At 25.7% G+C, this 18,035-nt stretch overlaps 2 protein-coding genes across 5 annotated transcripts; both read right to left on the bottom strand.

Annotated features, from left to right (window-relative positions):
- Positions 1 to 735: 735 nt before the first annotated feature.
- On the bottom strand, positions 736 to 6,892 carry LOC130669836 (zinc finger TRAF-type-containing protein 1 homolog). 3 transcript variants are annotated; one of them, XM_057472942.1, is made up of 7 exons: positions 6,693 to 6,892; positions 5,818 to 6,062; positions 3,501 to 3,739; positions 1,846 to 2,057; positions 1,527 to 1,687; positions 1,232 to 1,434; positions 736 to 1,122 (listed from the first exon to the last, which is right to left on the bottom strand). In XM_057472942.1, exons 2-7 carry the CDS (start codon positions 6,040 to 6,042, stop codon positions 1,095 to 1,097), a joined length of 1,068 nt encoding a protein of 355 aa, XP_057328925.1. In that variant the 5' UTR covers positions 6,043 to 6,062; positions 6,693 to 6,892; the 3' UTR covers positions 736 to 1,094. The 3 variants fall into 3 exon arrangements, with proteins under 3 accessions (XP_057328925.1, XP_057328924.1, XP_057328926.1); XM_057472941.1 differs by having other exon boundaries at positions 6,586 to 6,891; XM_057472943.1 differs by lacking the exon at positions 6,693 to 6,892 and having other exon boundaries at positions 5,818 to 6,342.
- A 1,611-nt stretch (positions 6,893 to 8,503) lies between these two features.
- On the bottom strand, positions 8,504 to 14,951 carry LOC130669834 (TNF receptor-associated factor family protein DDB_G0272098). 2 transcript variants are annotated; one of them, XM_057472939.1, is made up of 7 exons: positions 14,441 to 14,951; positions 14,199 to 14,377; positions 11,109 to 11,245; positions 10,228 to 10,440; positions 9,980 to 10,159; positions 9,775 to 9,903; positions 8,504 to 9,122 (listed from the first exon to the last, which is right to left on the bottom strand). In XM_057472939.1, the coding sequence occupies exons 1-7, from the start codon at positions 14,548 to 14,550 to the stop codon at positions 8,925 to 8,927; spliced, it is 1,146 nt and encodes a 381-aa protein (XP_057328922.1). In that variant the 5' UTR covers positions 14,551 to 14,951; the 3' UTR covers positions 8,504 to 8,924. The 2 variants fall into 2 exon arrangements, with proteins under 2 accessions (XP_057328922.1, XP_057328921.1); XM_057472938.1 differs by lacking the exons at positions 14,199 to 14,377; positions 14,441 to 14,951 and adding exons at positions 11,469 to 11,691; positions 11,785 to 13,011 and having other exon boundaries at positions 8,508 to 9,122.
- Positions 14,952 to 18,035: the final 3,084 nt, after the last annotated feature.

The raw sequence follows: 18,035 nt of genomic DNA, 5'->3' as shown, positions 1-18,035 counted from the left end.
TTCACTAACTGAAACACGTGGTAAATACTTTATGAAAATATCTTCTACTGTAGTTTAAGCCAGGTCAGACGTATTTATCTCGATATACATCGACTATTTCCGCCCTCCACATTTTCATCCCCACTCTAATCTTTGTCCTTAAAATAATACAAAAGAAAAGAAAATCTAATGTTACAACTAAGCATAGAAGAAAAAATACATTTATTTGGCGTTCCCAAGGATCCGGACTTAAGAAAGGAACCATGAGAATGGTCTGCCCCTGAAGATGGCTTAGATCTTTTTTCTCTACTCTCAAGGACAAACGATTATATCCATGTTGCACTTGCACCGTAAATACAAACTTTATCCACTTTTTTTTTTTTTTAAACAAATGAAAATTTTTTATAAATAAAAACCTAGATTACCAGACTGTAGTTTTCTTTCTCTATTTAGCATTTAGAGTTTTTGTTCAAGGGAAAAATTTGGACAACCAAAAAATACCCGCCTTCAAATCATTAGCAGTAAAATTCAACGAATTTATTCACAGAAATTAAAATTTCAAGTTTTTTAAATGAACGGTGCCGTAGAAGTGAGTATTTAACTAAATAAATTACGATCATTAAAATATATTTATTGATTATTATATGTATAAATTTATGTATATCTAGTCATAATTAAATAATTAAATTTATTTGAGTAAGATTTTATTGAACTTACAATTACATATTATCTTGTCTAGAGAAAGTAATATTTTAATAAAGCCTCATTTACAAATAAAAATAATTTAAAAAATAACTGTATTATTTATTGTTCATGATAATAAAAATAATAATAATAATAATTAATAATAATAATAATGACTAAACTATAAGATACTCTTATTTTTCAGTCTACTTTAAAAAATAAACATTTAATGATTATAATTATATATATATTTAAATATATAAATGAATAGGATTCACAAGTATTTTAAATATTTAAAAAAAATGAAAACGAAAGAATAATTTCAAGTTAATTGCAAGTAACCGAGTTCTATGATAATCTTAAAAGATTAAAAGATAAATATATATAATTTTATTTCTCGGCAGGATCTTGATTGCAATATTCAGCAGCAACTACTTGGACGCCAGGAACATAATGAGCCTGCAATAAATTAAAGTTTCATTAATCTAATTAATTAATTTATTTATTTATGAATAAATAAATGAATAAATAGAAACAGATTTAATTATACAAAGTAACATAAAATTACCGGAAACTTATTGCTTTAGCTGCTAGAAGTCTGTTGCATTCCGCGGTATCCGGTAATGGCAACGGTAAATACGGGCTTTCATTATCTTGCTCAGTAAAATCAAATCGATGAATACGTGGCTGTACTTTCATATCACCAAAAGGTCCTTTTAAAATTAAATAGTGGAGCGCCAATGGATATGTTGTCTTTGTTTTTAATATCAACTGTCCAAGTAACAAAGAAAGTTATGAATAATTAATAAAGTGATTGGCGGTATTGTTTTATTTAATATTAATATATTAAATTAATAACGTACTTGATAAGTCATATCACGTTCAGAACTTTGTGTTGGATCTCTCTGGCTATTATTAATTCTAGCTTTTACAACCCATTGATGATTAAATGCCGAGAACCGTGATGTTTCATAGAATAATTTGTGTACAAACTCGTCGGTACGGTATGGCTTCATTTGCAAGTCTAAATACCAGAGAAAACAGAACGGAAAAAAATAAGTACTTGAGATAGTTTTTGTTATTATTATTATTAATATTAATATTAATAATAATAATGATGATGATGATGGGAAAATGTTTTATTTATGACTAGAGTAATGGAGTTATAAAAAATAAGCAGACCGTTGAATGTGATTTTTTCGTAAGACAGAAGATCAAAAATATTGTCATAGTGTTTGCGTTCCTCGAGGGTGCGGGCGTCTATGTCACGCAGTGCTTCCATCACATCGGCGCCAGTACGGTGCGGGTGGACGCAGTGCGCCTCGTGCTCGGCACGTTCGTGATTCGGACCTCGCCATGGGCACCCGATTCTGCTGTACTTGCAGCTGGATATTCTAATCAAATTTTTTTTATTATATAATTATTCGTTATTAGTACTCAGATCTGTGTAATATTAGACTGGGCCCAAAAAATTGACTATTTTTTTATTTCTTAGCTATATCGAGAATATTATTCAGAATGACAAAAAAAAAATTTTATGAAAGTTTGAGCTCTTAATATTAATTTTAAGAAATCTATCATCGCTATTTTTAATTTTAATTCATAATTTCATATTTTACGTCAGAACTGCTAAAACATTGGAGTAAAAAAAATTCATTCATACTTATTTTTATGTAAAATTAATTTCCCTACAAAAAAGGTCTGATTGAAATTTTTCGTCAGACGTTTCCGATTAATTAAGCTTAATAAATTGATATATTTTTTCGATTTAATATTTTTACTTTTGAATTTTGTAACTGACGAATCAATAAATTTCTAAAAAAAATCATGACAGATTTTTGAAACAAATTTAATGCTCTACAAAAAAGGTCTCTTAACATTTTTTGCTAAATTCACTCCTTCGAAAGTTATTCAAGGTTGAAATTGAGTCAAAGTGATTTTAATAACCTGAATAACTTTCGAAGGAGTGAATTCAGCAAAAAATGTTAGGAGACTTTTTTTGTAAAGTATTAAATTTCTTTCAAAAATCTGTCATGGTCTTTTTTAGAAATTTATTGATTCGTCAGTTACAAAATTCAAAAGTAAAAATATTAAATCGAAAAAATATATCAATTTATTAAGCTTAATTAATCGGAAACGTCTGACGAAAAATTTCAATCAGACCTTTTTTGTAGGGAAATTAATTTTACATAAAAATAAGTAGGAATTAATTTTTTTTACTCCAATGTTTTAGCAGTTCTGACGTAAAAATGAAATTATGAATTAAAATTAAAAATAGCGATGATAGACCTCTTAAAATTAATATTAAGAGCTCAAACTTTGATAAAATTTTTTTTTGTCATTCTGAATAATATTCTCAATATAGCTAAGAAATAAAAAAATAGTCAATTTTTTTGACCCAGTCTAATGTAATATACTAATATTTTAATTATGTTATATTTTTTTTGTATGTAAATTTATAAATGTAATTTTTTAAATATTAATTATGATAATTTTTAAATTTTTATTGTCATATTTTTGTAATAAAATTTATTTTTCAAAATAAAATTTTTAGTTAATGACAACAAATAAAATTAAAGCCTAATTTGGTACTAGTATTTAAAAAAAAATCTATAATTGATATAAATATCGATATTTTTAAACTTAAACTCATAAACCCGCAAAAATATTTCATTTTAAAATTTATTCAGAAGGAATATCTCTAAAATAAAATATCTGACATAAAAATCTGACCAGTCGCAGTACTAAATTATTACCAAAAATATTTCGACATAAAAAATATGAATTAAAATATCACTAAATCATTTAATATTGATAAATAAATAAATATCTATTACCTTTCTTCACACATATTATCCTCATGACGTTCCAACGAATTTCTCGGGAATTCTTTAGCACAAAATTGGCATTCTGCCGGCAACTCTGAGACAGCCTTCTCAACAGCAAGATTCCTCGATGCTGATGTTTTGCTTATCTCAATTCTGCAGTTAGGACAAGTTGCCAACTCGTCTCGTAATCTCGCGTCTGCGAGTACGTGAGTGAAACATCCAGCGCACATCAAGTGTCCATTGGTGCACTGTGAACATTACCATACACAAACAAACAAAAATATATTATTATTAACACACCAATACCACCATCACCTTCACTAAATAATTGTCAATGACCAAAGATAAGTCCAACCACATAAAATTATCAATCAATCATCATCATTTTATCTTTCACTCATTGACTATTATTATTATCATAACAATAGTAATAGTAATAACAATTATAACAATACATATAGATATACATTATATATTATATAAATATATAAGTATATCCGTGTAAAAAAAATTTTAGGAAAAACGTTGAGTATTCAAAACTTAAAAAAGTGACAGGACGAACTTTTTGTAAACGGTTTTTAAACTTTTGGAAATACAAACAAGAAAACAATAGATTGTATACTTGACAGAAAAAAATTTTTCTATTATAAATTGAAAACGAAAATTTTCTTAGGACGAGAAAAAATTTTATTGTGCCAATAAATTTTTTCTTATCCTAAGAAAATTATGATACTGAAGTTAACTGACGTCTAATAATTTTTGAAATTTTTTAAAAACGATAAATGATAAAAAAAAAATTGCACTTGTAGTTATTTTAATTTTCTACACATGCATATTTTTATTTTATTTTTTTAATTGATTTGCTGATTTTAAAAATCTATTAACTTCAGGATCATAGAAAATTATTGTCTTTAATTCAAGAAATCCTTTTTTTCTGTCTATAAATGAGCGTTTTTACTCTTTTATACTTTTTTAAATTCTCCATTAAAAGTGATAAATTAATCATTTTTTTCAGTGCGAACTACGGTCAGAAAAACACAAAGCGGATCCGCCATCAATTTAAAATTTATTTATTGAAATCTGACTGAGTCCAACTCCGTAACTTTGGTCCCTGGTATTGGGGCTCAGCATCCCAGGGCCACCGTTACAGCAGATTTTGAACAATGTCTCAACTTTTTTGTTCGCATATTTTAATAGTATTGTCAATAATTGAATTTTAAAAAATTAAAAAAAGTTCTTCGGGTCACGTCTTCAAGCTTAAAATAGTTAACGCTTTTTAAAAATTTTTTTACACGGTTATATGTATATAACAATATATAAAACTTATCAACTAAGCTCGCGTTAACAGTAATTATTAATTAGCCAAGCTAAATTATACTCTTTACCATTATTCGGTGTTTTATATTATTTTTATACAAATCTGAAACACAAAATCGTATGGGGACTATTAATAAATTAACGTAATGATGATAAATATTTAAAAACACTTAATATGAATGACTACTCCATCAATTTAAACCAACTGATTATAAAATAATTCCATTACTCATCTCATTTATAAATAAATATTTTATTAAGGATTATTGGTACGTCAGGATAACATCCAGGACATAAATGTAAAAAAAAAATCAATTTTCGTTATTAATTTAATTATTATTTATTTTTAATTTCATACAAATATATAATAATCAAATAATTATGATTATTTAGTAATAAAATAATTCTCTCACTCTCACACTAAAAACACCAAAAAAAAAAAAAAATAAGTTAAACAATTATTTATATTTTTATCTTGATATATTTTATATAACAAACATCTTCATTTATTTTATTTATGTCTTTATTATTAAAAGAAAAATAAATAAATAAACAAACATTACTGATCACACACAATATCTTGATAAAAAAAAAATATATTACTCTTCATAACAAATGTCTTGATAAATTTATTATTTTTAAAATATTCTTCACATAAAATCTTCATTAATTATTCATTACTTCCATATATATGTATGTATATATATTTTTAAAACTTACATTTAATTTTACACGCAGTACAAAATATTTAATTTTCGAATCATTGAGTTTTTAAATAAAAAAAAAAATTTACACGATTTCGTATTAAATTCCATCATAAAAATAGGTGTCGTCCTACTAAAAAAAAATGTCGCGTTAAAAAAAAATGTTGAAAAAAATGTTTAAAAAAAATTACCGTGGTCTAGATATAAATTGCAAAAAAAATAATATCTAGCATTGATGCATTGATTAAGAATAAATGGTAATTAGTAATTAGCAATGAAGGAGAAGTAAAAATTAAAAAGATTACCTGGTAAACTGCAGATCTCGGGAGATCAAGACAGACAGCGCAGCAAAGAATTCCTCCAAGACGATGTTCGAGTTTCTGTTCACTTTTCCCGTCATGTTTAACGAGTAATTTACGTCTTTTTTGATCTGGTTCTATAAAATCCTCATTTGTTTTTTCAATTTCCTCACGTATAGTTGGCTCCGAGACACTACTCGACGACGATGCTTCACCACTTGGATCAGCCATCTTGATTGTTTTGATTTTTCCTAATTGCAGAGAGAGATAAATATTTATAAGAGGAGGATAATTCTGTGGCGATGCTTCCGGATAACAAAAGATCAAGGATTTGTGTGATGATGTACTGAGCAAGTTAAATGGGTCTATATATTTAATATATATATGGAACAATGATAAATAATGTGACAAAGTGAGAAAGAATAATGAAAAAGGCTATTGCTAAAAGTATTTTACGCGCACGCGTGCAAATTTTTTTTTAATACTTTTGTCTGTTCATTGTTCCCTTTTTTGTTATTTTACTTTTTTTAAAAATTTTAAATTTATATTGATTTAAATTACTAAAAAATTTTCAAACGAAATATTTACGTTCATTTTTTTTTTAAAATAAAATTCAAAAATTTTAAATTTGTGCGCAATAAATTGCGATATTTAAAATAAAATATTTAACTACGCAATTGATGATCTTGGTAATATTTAATTTTACGTCACAATTACGTCAATGATGACACGGTTTATTTATCATTTATTTTTATTTATATAAATATCACTCACGTCAGTTATTTTTTAAAACTATTGATACTTGGTTATTAATTTGTTAATTTGATTTAATTGTTAATTAATGACGTATGGTTGTAAATAATGATGTTATTTATAATTACTAAGTTAGATACTGGAGTGTTTATAACACAACAAAGAACAAGAGAACTCGTGTGTTGCAGTAGTGGTGATGGTGACGGTGTTGGATCATGACTTTTCTCCCCACTGCTGTCTAAACTTTTCATCCCCACTATTTTAAATTATGGATTATTATTATGTACTGTTGTTATTATTTTTATGTATGAGTTTGTAAGTACACATAATTGAAGACAATTTTCTTATTTTTTTTTTGGACTTCACTTCAGCCATTGAACTGTAAAATTACTTCTTACATTACTATCAAATGGAAAGTTTGTATGACTAAAAATACGCGACCTGATAAATAAAAATTTTAAATATCATTTATGAAACTGTTATTTAAATTTTTAAATGTCTACAAATATTTTCAGTACTTAAATATTTTTTACACTCTTTTCAAAATTAAAAAACTATCAATCGTTCGGTGATTTGAGTCATAAATTTATTAACGTTAAAAATGATATTTTATTAACAGAAATTTATAATTTGAATCTTTAATCCGTTAAATAAAATACTCATTAATTTTAAAGAATAGAATTTGAAATAAAATTTCACGGTTTTATTTATAGAAATTTTGAATTTTAAAAAATGCGCGCCAACTTCTGATAATTAAAAATTTTAAACACAATTTATAAAACTGTTATTTAAATTTTCAAATGTCTACAAATATTTTCAGTACTTAAATATTTTTTACACTCTTTTGAAAATTTAAAAACTATCAATCGTTTGGTGATTTGAGTCATAAATTTGCTAACATTAAAAACGATATTTTATTAACAGAAAACTATAATTTGAATCTTTATTCCGTCAAATAAAATACTGGTTAATTAAAGAAAATAATTGGAAATAAAATTTCACGGTTTTATTTATAGAAATCAAAATTTTGAATTTTTAAAAATGCGCGCCAACTTTTGATAATTTAAAATTTTAAATATAATTTATGAAACTGTTATTTAAATATTTAAATGTCTACAAATAATTGCAGTACTTAAATACTTTCTACACCCTTTTAAATATTTACAAAATTATCAATCGTTTGGCGATTTGACTCATAAATTTATTAACATTAAAAATGATATTTTATTAACAGAAAACTATTATTTGAATCTTTAATCCTTCGAATAAAATACTCATTAATTAAAGAAAATAATTTGAAATAAAATTTCACGGTTTTATTTATAGAAATCAAAATTTTGAATTTTTAAAAATGCGCGCCAACTTCTGATAATTAAAAATTTTAAATATAATTTATAAAGCTGTTATTTAAATATTTAAATGTCTACAAATAATTGCAGTACTTAAATACTTTCGACACCCTTTTAAAAATTTAAAAAACTATCAATCGTTCGGTGATTTGACTCATAAATTTATTAACATTAAAAATTATATTTTATTAACAGAAAACTATAATTTGAATCTTTAATCCGTCAAATAAAAGAATCGTTAATTAAAGAAAATAATTGGAAATAAAATTTAACGACTTTATTTATAGAAATTGAAATTTTGAATTTTTTTAAATGCGCGCCAACTTCTGATAATTGAAAATTTTAAATATAATTTATAAAACTGTTATTCCAATATTTGAATGACTATAAATAATTTCAGTACTTAAATATTTTCTACACTCTTTTAAAAATAAAAATTTGATAGTAAAAAAAATATTTTTTTATCAGAAATCTATAATTTGAATCTGCAATCCGTTAAATAAAATCCATATTAATTTAAAAAAAAATAAATCTAGGACTGGATTTGAGGATCGAGACGAAAGATAAGAAAAATTTTATTGATCTTTTATTTAAACAAATTAATAAAGATCCTTTTAAGTACTTAATTAATTAAATATCTAATTTATTCGGGCACAATCACACAGACATTTAATTATTCACAATATAATTGCGCATTTGAAAGTTCATTTGATTAAACTGTCGACACTTTCAATAAAATCGTGCGTTAGTTCTTTTTTGTTTTTCATATATTAATATAAAGTATCAACTAAATAATGACAATTAATTATCAATAAATATATACAAATACACAATAATACTTATTTTTCGTATTTCTATAATACATCAGTTTACTTTTTTATTTTTTATCGTTAATTGTAATTATAATTATATATCTCTTTACCAGTAATTCAACTCTTATCAATTAATTTTTTTTTACGCTCATTAAACAATTATCACTTTTGATATTTATAAATTATTATTGCGATTTTATTAATGTGGTAATCCATCTGTTATTGTTTGCTCATTATTATTATTATTGTTTTTATCAGTAGCATTAACATCTTGTTCTTGAGTTTTGCTATTCAGTGTCAATAATTTATCCGTTGAATTTTTTAAATTATTGTATGAATCCTCTAATTGCACTATACGACTTGTTAAATTAACATCAACTGATCGTACGATATTTATCTATAAATATTCATTTTAATTAATAAATTACCTGGTAATTAAAATGATAAATAGGTCGATCTAAATTACAACTAAATAATTTCATGTAAAAAACATTTTCGCGCGAAGAATAAAAATTTTAAAAATTAAAACACTAGATTTTAAATTTAATATCAAGATTTCGAGTTTAGTACAAAAAAATTTTTAAATTTTAGTGAAATATTTTTGTGGAAATTTTTACGATAATCAAGTTAGCTGCCGTCTAATAATTTTTGAAATCTTTTCCAAACGATAAATGATAAAAAAAAATTGCACCTGTAGTTTTTTTAATTTTCTGTGCATATTTTTATTTTTTATTTTTTTGTAATTGAATTTTTGAAAAATTGATTTAGATCATAAATTTTTACTTGTTCACATAAAAGTCAAAATCAACAATTGCTAAATTTTTAAATACAAGTAAAAAAAAAATGATGTTAAGAATTTAAAAAAAATTTATACAAAAGTTAAAATACATTGAGATTAAATTTTAACTCTAGTATTTTTATTTTTGAATTTTATAAAATTCAAAAACTCAAAGTCTTAGAGTATTAAGTTTATAAAAGTTGTAATTTAGGTAAATCTATTTATGATAAAGATATGAATGAATACTTCATATAAAAAAAAAATAAATTACCTCATCAGTTAATTTTTTAACAGAATTAATGATACTCGTTTGCTCATTAACTTTAGCGCACTCTGTTTCTAAAGACATTACTTTCATACTCGCATTTTGTGTGGTATCTTGTAATGAAACCAACAATTCCTATAAATAAAATATTAAATTAATTAATAAATATATAAATATATATTACACAATTAATATATATATAAATAATTACATGATCTTTTTTCTGATCATCTCGGATCCATTGATAACCAGCAGTAAGCGTAATATTTATTGATGATAAATTATTTCTTAATTCGGATATTGTGTTACTCAATTCTTCGGTTTTAACTTTTGATTCATTTGTGGGCATTGTTAATTTCTGTGTTACTTTTGTTAATTCATCCAGCGTTGCCTGTTAATTATTTTAAATTATAATTATTAATTAGTATTCAAAATTGTGGGAGTTAAATATTCAAGTACCTTTATATTAGTAATATTTTGTTGAAGAATATGTTGCAATTTAGTTTCAGTCTCTTTTAACCCGTCGACAGTGACTCGCAAATCTTGAATTGTACTTCCAAAAGTCGCTACACTTGAACTGATGTCTTTTAATTTTTTTGGTACGTTCGTTAGCTCGGGTGTATCATGGAGTAGCTCTTGGACTTGATGAAGTCCTTGTTGTATGTTTGTCAGCTTTAATTAATTCAAATAATTTAATTATTTTAAGATACTTAATAATTATAATTACTTTGATATTTTTACATATTAAATATTTTATCGATTCTACAAAAATTTTTTCAGATATCAAATTCAATATCCAGAGTAAGAATCTAATGACAAATAGACTTTTAGTCAATTTATACAAAACGGTCCCAGAAATAGAATTTTTAAATTAGTCAATGACTACTCAAAATCGGTAAAATTTTTTGGTGGGTCTCTAAATGTAATTAAGAAATCAATTCGAGTGGAAATGGAAAATAGAGGGAAAACTGAGTTTAATAATTAAACTGTATGACTGTCATCTTATCTTTTTTTTTTATTATCCGCACTGTGATAACGCGAATGCATATGGAAAAATTTAGTAACTTACGGAAAGCGTTAAATAAATAAATATGAAAAGTTTCCAGATAATTTTCTCAAAGTTTTTCTTTCAAATAAAAGCCCTTAGCACAAAATCTATACCAAGACTCGATACACTTTTCTATAATCTAGAGATCCTCGGTCTAATTTACTGAAAATTTCTATTTAGTTGCGAGAAAAAAATTGACCAAGTCTCCAATTACTATACAAGTTGCGTTCGTCCACTCGAGTGCAGAGAAAAATGTAAACCTCGTAATAAAATGATAATTAAAATGAATTACCTGGATTGTAAAATTTGTAATTTGAACTCTAACGTCAGACAATTGTGAAAACAACAAAGTTTGATTATTTTGTAAATCTTTAGACAAGGAATGACATTTTTGTAAAGCATCTGGTACACCTTCACTACCAGCAATTGCTGTAACAAAAATAAAACAATAAAATCAATAAATAATTCTACTCATAAATTTACAAACCATTGTCTGAAATAATATAATTTAAATAAAATCTAAATGTCTTGTAAATTTATTGCTCGCTAGCTGGACTGTACCAACTAATGACAGTGTAATTATAATTATACGTATACATAAACTACTAAAGTAATGATAGATCTCTTGAATCGGATTCCACGTGACCAATACCTTGGTCAACTTCCGTTCTGAGTGAGGTGAGCTGTTGACGGACATCAATAAACAACCAAATGAGACTCGCTGTCGCTAATAACGACGCGCACCCAAAAAATGCACTGCAAGCTTTAAGTAGACCTGGACAAGAACGATTTCTTCGCGCTGCTGTTTTGCGGTTTCCTCTCACCGACACGTTCCAATATTCTGACCGGTCATCGCTGCTGTCCGTCAGCAGTTCCTAAAAAATAATAATAAATTTCATCATTAATTTATTTCGTAATTGACCGAGAAATTTGATTATTTATCATTCAACTGCTCCATAATTTTTTACCTGAGAGCTGCGTTTTCCAGACACTCGTCGCGATATGACATGTGACGGAGCCAAGGCATCTAACTCTTTGCGTTTCTTCATTTTTTTAGTCGGTGGACGCAACGGTACTGTTACTGCTACTGAATCCATTTCAGTTTACAAAAATCTTTCTTCTTTTATTTTACAATCCAATAACTTAATTTATATATTTTTATATCACTCATTTATTTACATCATATCACTTTCAAGTTCATAAATTACAGTAACATTTTATTTCCTTCTATTCCGTATTTTTTTCTTACAATTTTTTAATCAGTACATTTTTGATTAGTCATTCAACTTTTTACAAATTTACTCATATATCTACATATTTTTTTCTACATATAATTAAACAACACACACTGATAATAACAATATTAAAAAATTAAATTACAGTATCAACTCAAAGTAGTTATCGAAAAAAAAACTCAGTAAAATTTAACTATTTAAAATTCTAATTATATTCTTATCGGTCTTTATCAACGTCTATCTCTCGCACTAAACTCTACACACAGACTATTTTTTTCTCACACATAAGCTGTGCAAACTCAATACTTTATGTACACAAATGCTACTAATTATCTAAAATATTTATTGTGCCATAAATTGAACCCTCATAAAATAATTAAAAATTTTTTAAACAAAATTCCGTCGTTATATTTTTTGAAAAATATAATTAATTAATTATTTATTCATTCATTCATTCATTAATAAAAAAAATCATACAAGGCTAAATGTACTGATTACAGCACCGACCCTGGTATGATAAGATACAGGAATAATTCAAAAAATACCTAAAGTTTATTTAAACGAAGAGTAAAAAAAATTTAAGTAATAAATCTAAATAAGTTATCACTATTTTAACAGATAATTATTTAAAAGTTATATTATCAGACAATTGATACCGTAGTATTATCGATCCACTCAAAATATATGTTCATTTTTCTCAATCCATAAAACAACTTTTATAAAACAAATTTAAATTTACTGTTTACTATTTATCTTGACACAGTTACATATATGAATAATTATTCAACAAACATTTTGATTTTTTTTTTGATATACATTCATGTACTTAAAGTTATTGTGTAAGTAATTTTAAAAAATGTTTTGAGAAAAATATAATACAGAGAATAGAGTAAATGTGTACCGCCTCCGCGCAATTCACAAACGATACTGGGTGGCGCGCGACGTTACGTTAGATTGTGCGGCTCATGACTTGAAGCTTGATATTGACTTGACTAAAAGGTGTGCGAAGGTGGAAACACTCTTGACATATAATACAATATATACATAGATGTTGGATAATATTGTATACTTTATAAGAGATAAAGGACACGTTAACTCGTTTGACAATTTAACTTTGAACATATATGTATTTTTTTTTTAAACATATATATACATCTGTACCTATATACATATATTATTGAAGATACTATTGAATCTTGTTAATTATTTATAAATTTGTTACATTGATTAATAGATTTTTCTGGTAGTGTCATTTGTCATATTTTTTGACACGCGACTTTTTATGATGTTTAATTATTTAGTTATTGATAAGTAATTTGAATGTGGAATTTTTAAATAAAAGATTAAAATAATCTAGTGATAAGGAATAAAAATATATTAGTCATATTTAAACATTCGTTTGCTGATATTTTTTAAATTATTAATATGACTGATAATTCATCGGGTTGGTTTATTATTTTTTAAGAAAATTCAAAGTTAACCACCTGGTCCTTAGGTGTTTTAAAAATTCATGGAAAATTTATGATTATTAATAATTTTTAAAAATACCAACAGCTCCACCCCCTTGACTTTTTATTAAAATATTAATCCGATGAATTAAAATATATGTTTTAAAATAAATGAGTGTGAATTTAGTAATGATACTGTAGTTAGCAGACGTCTAATAATTTTTGGATTTTTTTTTTAGACAAACTACAAAAAAAAATATTTGAAAAAATTGCACTTGTAATTTTTAAAATTTTCTACATGTGCATATTTTTAGTTCTTTTTTTTTTTTGTAATTGATTTGGTGAAAAAAAAATCTAAAAATTACTAATCGTCTGCTAACTTCAGGGTCATATGTAGTAGACACCAGACAAATTTTAAATTATTAATCTATAGAGTAAATTATTGATAAAATAAAATTTTTAAAAAATGCGCATTTAAAAAATTAAAAAATTAACAAGTGCATTTTTTATAAATATTTTTTAAAAAATTATTTACTCTATTTATTTATAATTTTAAATTTATGTCTGATAGACTCACACTCATAAAAATAAGTATCTAATTAGTGAGAAAAAGAAAATTATTTAATGAAATTTTTTATGGAGAACTGGAAACTGGTATAAGGCTGGCGATTGTTGGAATGAAGTTACGGTAATACTGACCAGAACGTATTGATAAATCCATTCGTCCAATTTCTCCATAAAGAATGGCTGCTAGCCATGACAATGCAATCAACCAGAATGTTATTAAAATAGCTGCCAACCATAGTGCTATTGCACGTGATTTAGATCTGTTGCAAGCACACTGATTTCTATTTTTTTTAAATCTCGTACGTGATCTCCTGGAGACAAAATATATATTTTTATTCAGCGACCAGTTAAATGATTTAGTAATAAAAATTTACCTTTTGACATTTCTTTTGACAGCTTTCAAAATTAAACTGTCAGAGCTGCTGTCAGAATCTGATGAACGATCGAGAAGTTTTATCGTTTCTTTGATATTTTTACTTTCCATATTTCATAAATTCCAGCATTTTAATACGATAACTTGTCATTTATTAAATTTATTATTTAATGATACTTTGGAATCATTTACTTAAAATAAATATAGCAAAGCTTAACCTCACAATCACCATTTAATTAATCTAATTAAATTACACAATAACTTTACTATCACAAGACTAAGATTTTTTGAAATAAATAAATCCGAAGAGGATGTCGATCAAATAAAAATTTAAATAGACTTATAAACATCATATGTTTTATATTTACAGTAATAAAAAACTCGTGTTGTCATACACGTCGTTTTTGTTAATTTTTACTTCCAGCGCTCAGTGGCGGCATTTGTTTTTGTTCAAATCTTCAAAAAGTCACTCGATCAAATTTTTATTTATAAATAATTGATTTAATTATACACTAATTAATTAATATCATTATTATTATTACGCACATATATTTTGAATTTTAACCCCCTAGAAATATAACCGGGAACTCTTTTTTGCCGACTGATAGTTCTAAGAAAAATTAATTCAAATTTCTCCCGCTTGGCGCTTAACTTTTGGCGCGCTTTTAAAAATATTTAAAATATTCACTTTTTCCATTGAAAATTAATACAAATAATAATAATAATAATTCTCATTTCGTTATCAATTAAAAATGTAATTAGTCATAATAATTAGTACTTAATAATAATAATTAATAAACGAGAATTGATAAAGTGATAAAAATGATTTACAGCTCACGTAATTTGTCTATAAATAAATTCACGTTTCACCAATATCATAAATCGAAATTCCATATATGTATACTATCAATACATATTTATTATATATTTACACACATACATATCTATATTATACATATATATGACATGAACACGAGTTAATTTTAAACTCAGTGAATAAGTATTTGTACAATATGTTTTATAACAGTTATAATATTTGTAATAATAAAAGTATATAAGTATTGGCATTAAAAGCTTAGCTTATGATGATAACGCGCATACTCGAGTCTATTTTAAAATTCCACAAAGGATTTAGTGTAGTGGTTGGCTCTGGTTGGTATTTTCCTTGACATTGGCTTGGTGTTTTCAGCTTAGCCTTAGCTACCAGCACACCAACAACCAACAGTCAACAGTCAAGCTCAACTGAACACAATCACAATCATACCCACCATCAAAAACTGAAAGCAAAGCCAGAGGCCTGCAAACTTAAAACTTTTATTCCTAACGCAAAACGCAAACGCAAACGATTGTATGGCCTGGGCTCATGTAGGCTGATGTTAATTTTTTTATACTATTTTATATTACGCGTTGTGTGATAACACAAAAGTTAATCATTTTATTTAAATTATTTATTTATCAATATGGGAATAATACTGTCAAGGTTTCGCGTAAGTTTTTTTTAATTTTATATATTTCTCCATTTTACTTTTATTTTAACCACTTGCGCGGTATTTCTTTTAATTTTAGGTTATGACATAAAACAATAATTACTAATTCTAATTAGTATTCATACATTTACTACATTGTTATAGATAATAAATAATTATTTCGGTAATTGTTGGTACCCTCCAAAGTAATTTTATGGAGAAAAATGTTTTTTACCCGAATTTGAAATTTGAAGGTTAGGCGCGATATTCAAAATCGTAAATTCCATATGTTTAATAATTTATTATTTAAATTTTAAAATGAAAAGTAAATTAATAGAGAAGTTACTTTGGGTGATAAATTATTTTTTAAATTATATATTTATATATTATTAATTAATGGAACAATGACACATGGTAATAAAATGTAATGTGACTGGTCAAAGCGTTAATTTATTCTTGAAACAATTGTCTCGTTGAATCCAAAATTACCATCCAATGACACAGCAACTGTTTTTAAACTTAATGGATTGTCTGGATGGTCAAATAGGTCACGAATTATATTTTTGGCAAATAATATAAATTTTTTTACTCAATACTGTGCCGTTAAATAATTACTCCGCTTACTTTAATTACTTGAATCTTAAAATATAAATAATTTTAGACTCAGCATATGCTTTATTTTATTTATAGAAAAAGAAAACTACGATAGAAATTTTGGAAGACCTCGACTCCGTAAGTTTATTATTTTAAAATAATTATTTTATTTATTTTTATTTATTATTTATTATTTATGAATTTTTATTGTAGAAAATTAAAGATATAGAACAGTATGGACAGACAACAGAGCAAAGACATAAAAAAATAGTTGGAACATTAATAATATACAGTGTTATACTTTATGTCGTAACAGCGGTACTATTTTATTTTTACTTTTTTCCCGCTTCACTTTACGACCAACTTTTTTATATTACTCCGTTATTAATTTTCCCATTGCTGTAAGTTTTATTTCATTAATTACCCACTTAAATAATTTAAAAAAAAATTTATCTTTACTAATAAATAATTTCTTTCAGTATAATATTTACTAAGAAAATGGTTACGTGGTACTACAAAAGAAAAATATCAAGAAATCAAGAAAAATTAACAGAAATGCAGAAAGAGAAGAAAAAAATTCTTGATCAAGTGACTGATACCGAAACTTACAAGAAGGCTAAAGAAATTTTGTTAAAGTTTGCGCCTGATCAATTAAGAATGACACCTGTAAGTAATTAAATTAAATTTACTTACGTTATAATCCTGAAGTTACAAGACAATTAGAAATTTTTGGATTTCTTTTTCAACCACTCAATTATAAAAAAATAAAAAAACTAAAAATATGCACTCGTAGAAAATTTAAAAAACTACAGGTGGAATTTTTTTAAATATTTTTTTTTACAATTTATCGTTTCTGAGAAATCCAAAAATTATAAGACCTCTGCTAACTCCAGGATCGTAATCACATTACCCATTAATTTATATTTTAAAAACTAATAATAATAATAATAATTATTATTTTTTGTTACAGCTTTCACCTCAGGTAAAAGTCCAAGTCCCGGCTCGACGGAGAATTAATTAACGTGATAGTTAATTATAAATTAATATTAATAATTATTTTTTAGCCGGTATCAAAAACACCGATGACGACACCAGTACCAAGGCGCGTGAGTACACCACAGCCACAGACACCAATGCCCACACCAATGGCTACTCCATTGCACCAGATGTCAGACGCAAATGAGCTCCGGAAACGCGCGTTTGCAGCAACGAGCCCGCAATTGAATTCATCAATCGGTAGGCCTGTAAATACTGGTCCTGTACCAGCTGGGTTAGCTTGTGCTAATACTCCGCAGCAGACTCCATACTATCATCCGAGTGGTAGATTGTTAAATGCTTCGTTAATCCGTCCTCGTTAGTATTAACCCTCTAGCTTCATTGCTATTGTTTTATTAATTCTATTAATTATTAATATTTGTGTTGGTTGTTTGTTTTGTCATTAACTTGCACTGCCATTGAATCTAATTTGTAATTTATTTACTGTTACTTTAAATAGAGTCACCGTTACCACGTCCTATACTTCCGAAACAGAGAAGT

The sequence above is a fragment of the Microplitis mediator genome, chromosome 6, assembly GCF_029852145.1.
Source record: "Microplitis mediator isolate UGA2020A chromosome 6, iyMicMedi2.1, whole genome shotgun sequence".
Taxonomy (NCBI): domain Eukaryota; kingdom Metazoa; phylum Arthropoda; class Insecta; order Hymenoptera; family Braconidae; genus Microplitis; species Microplitis mediator.
The sequence above is the reverse complement of the archived record's forward strand: the minus strand, read 5'-3'. Positions and strand labels throughout refer to the sequence as shown.

What these genes read in the sequence shown, in the direction of transcription:
- LOC130669834 (XM_057472938.1), bottom strand. Translation starts at nt 11,913, where the DNA reads ATGGATTCAGTAGCAGTAACAGTACCGTTGCGTCCACCGACTAAAAAA. An exon ending in AAAATATTACTAATATAAAG is followed by an intron (nt 10,160 to 10,227) that starts GTACTTGAATAT and finishes AATAATTAACAG; the next exon opens with GCAACGCTGGATGAATTAAC. An exon ending in ATGATCAGAAAAAAGATCAT is followed by an intron (nt 9,904 to 9,979) that starts GTAATTATTTAT and finishes TTTTATTTATAG; the next exon opens with GAATTGTTGGTTTCATTACA.
- LOC130669836 (XM_057472942.1), bottom strand. Translation starts at nt 6,042, where the DNA reads ATGGCTGATCCAAGTGGTGAAGCATCGTCGTCGAGTAGTGTCTCGGAG. An exon ending in CGAGATCTGCAGTTTACCAG is followed by an intron (nt 3,740 to 5,817) that starts GTAATCTTTTTA and finishes TAATGTTCACAG; the next exon opens with TGCACCAATGGACACTTGAT. An exon ending in GCTAAAGCAATAAGTTTCCG is followed by an intron (nt 1,123 to 1,231) that starts GTAATTTTATGT and finishes AATTTATTGCAG; the next exon opens with GCTCATTATGTTCCTGGCGT.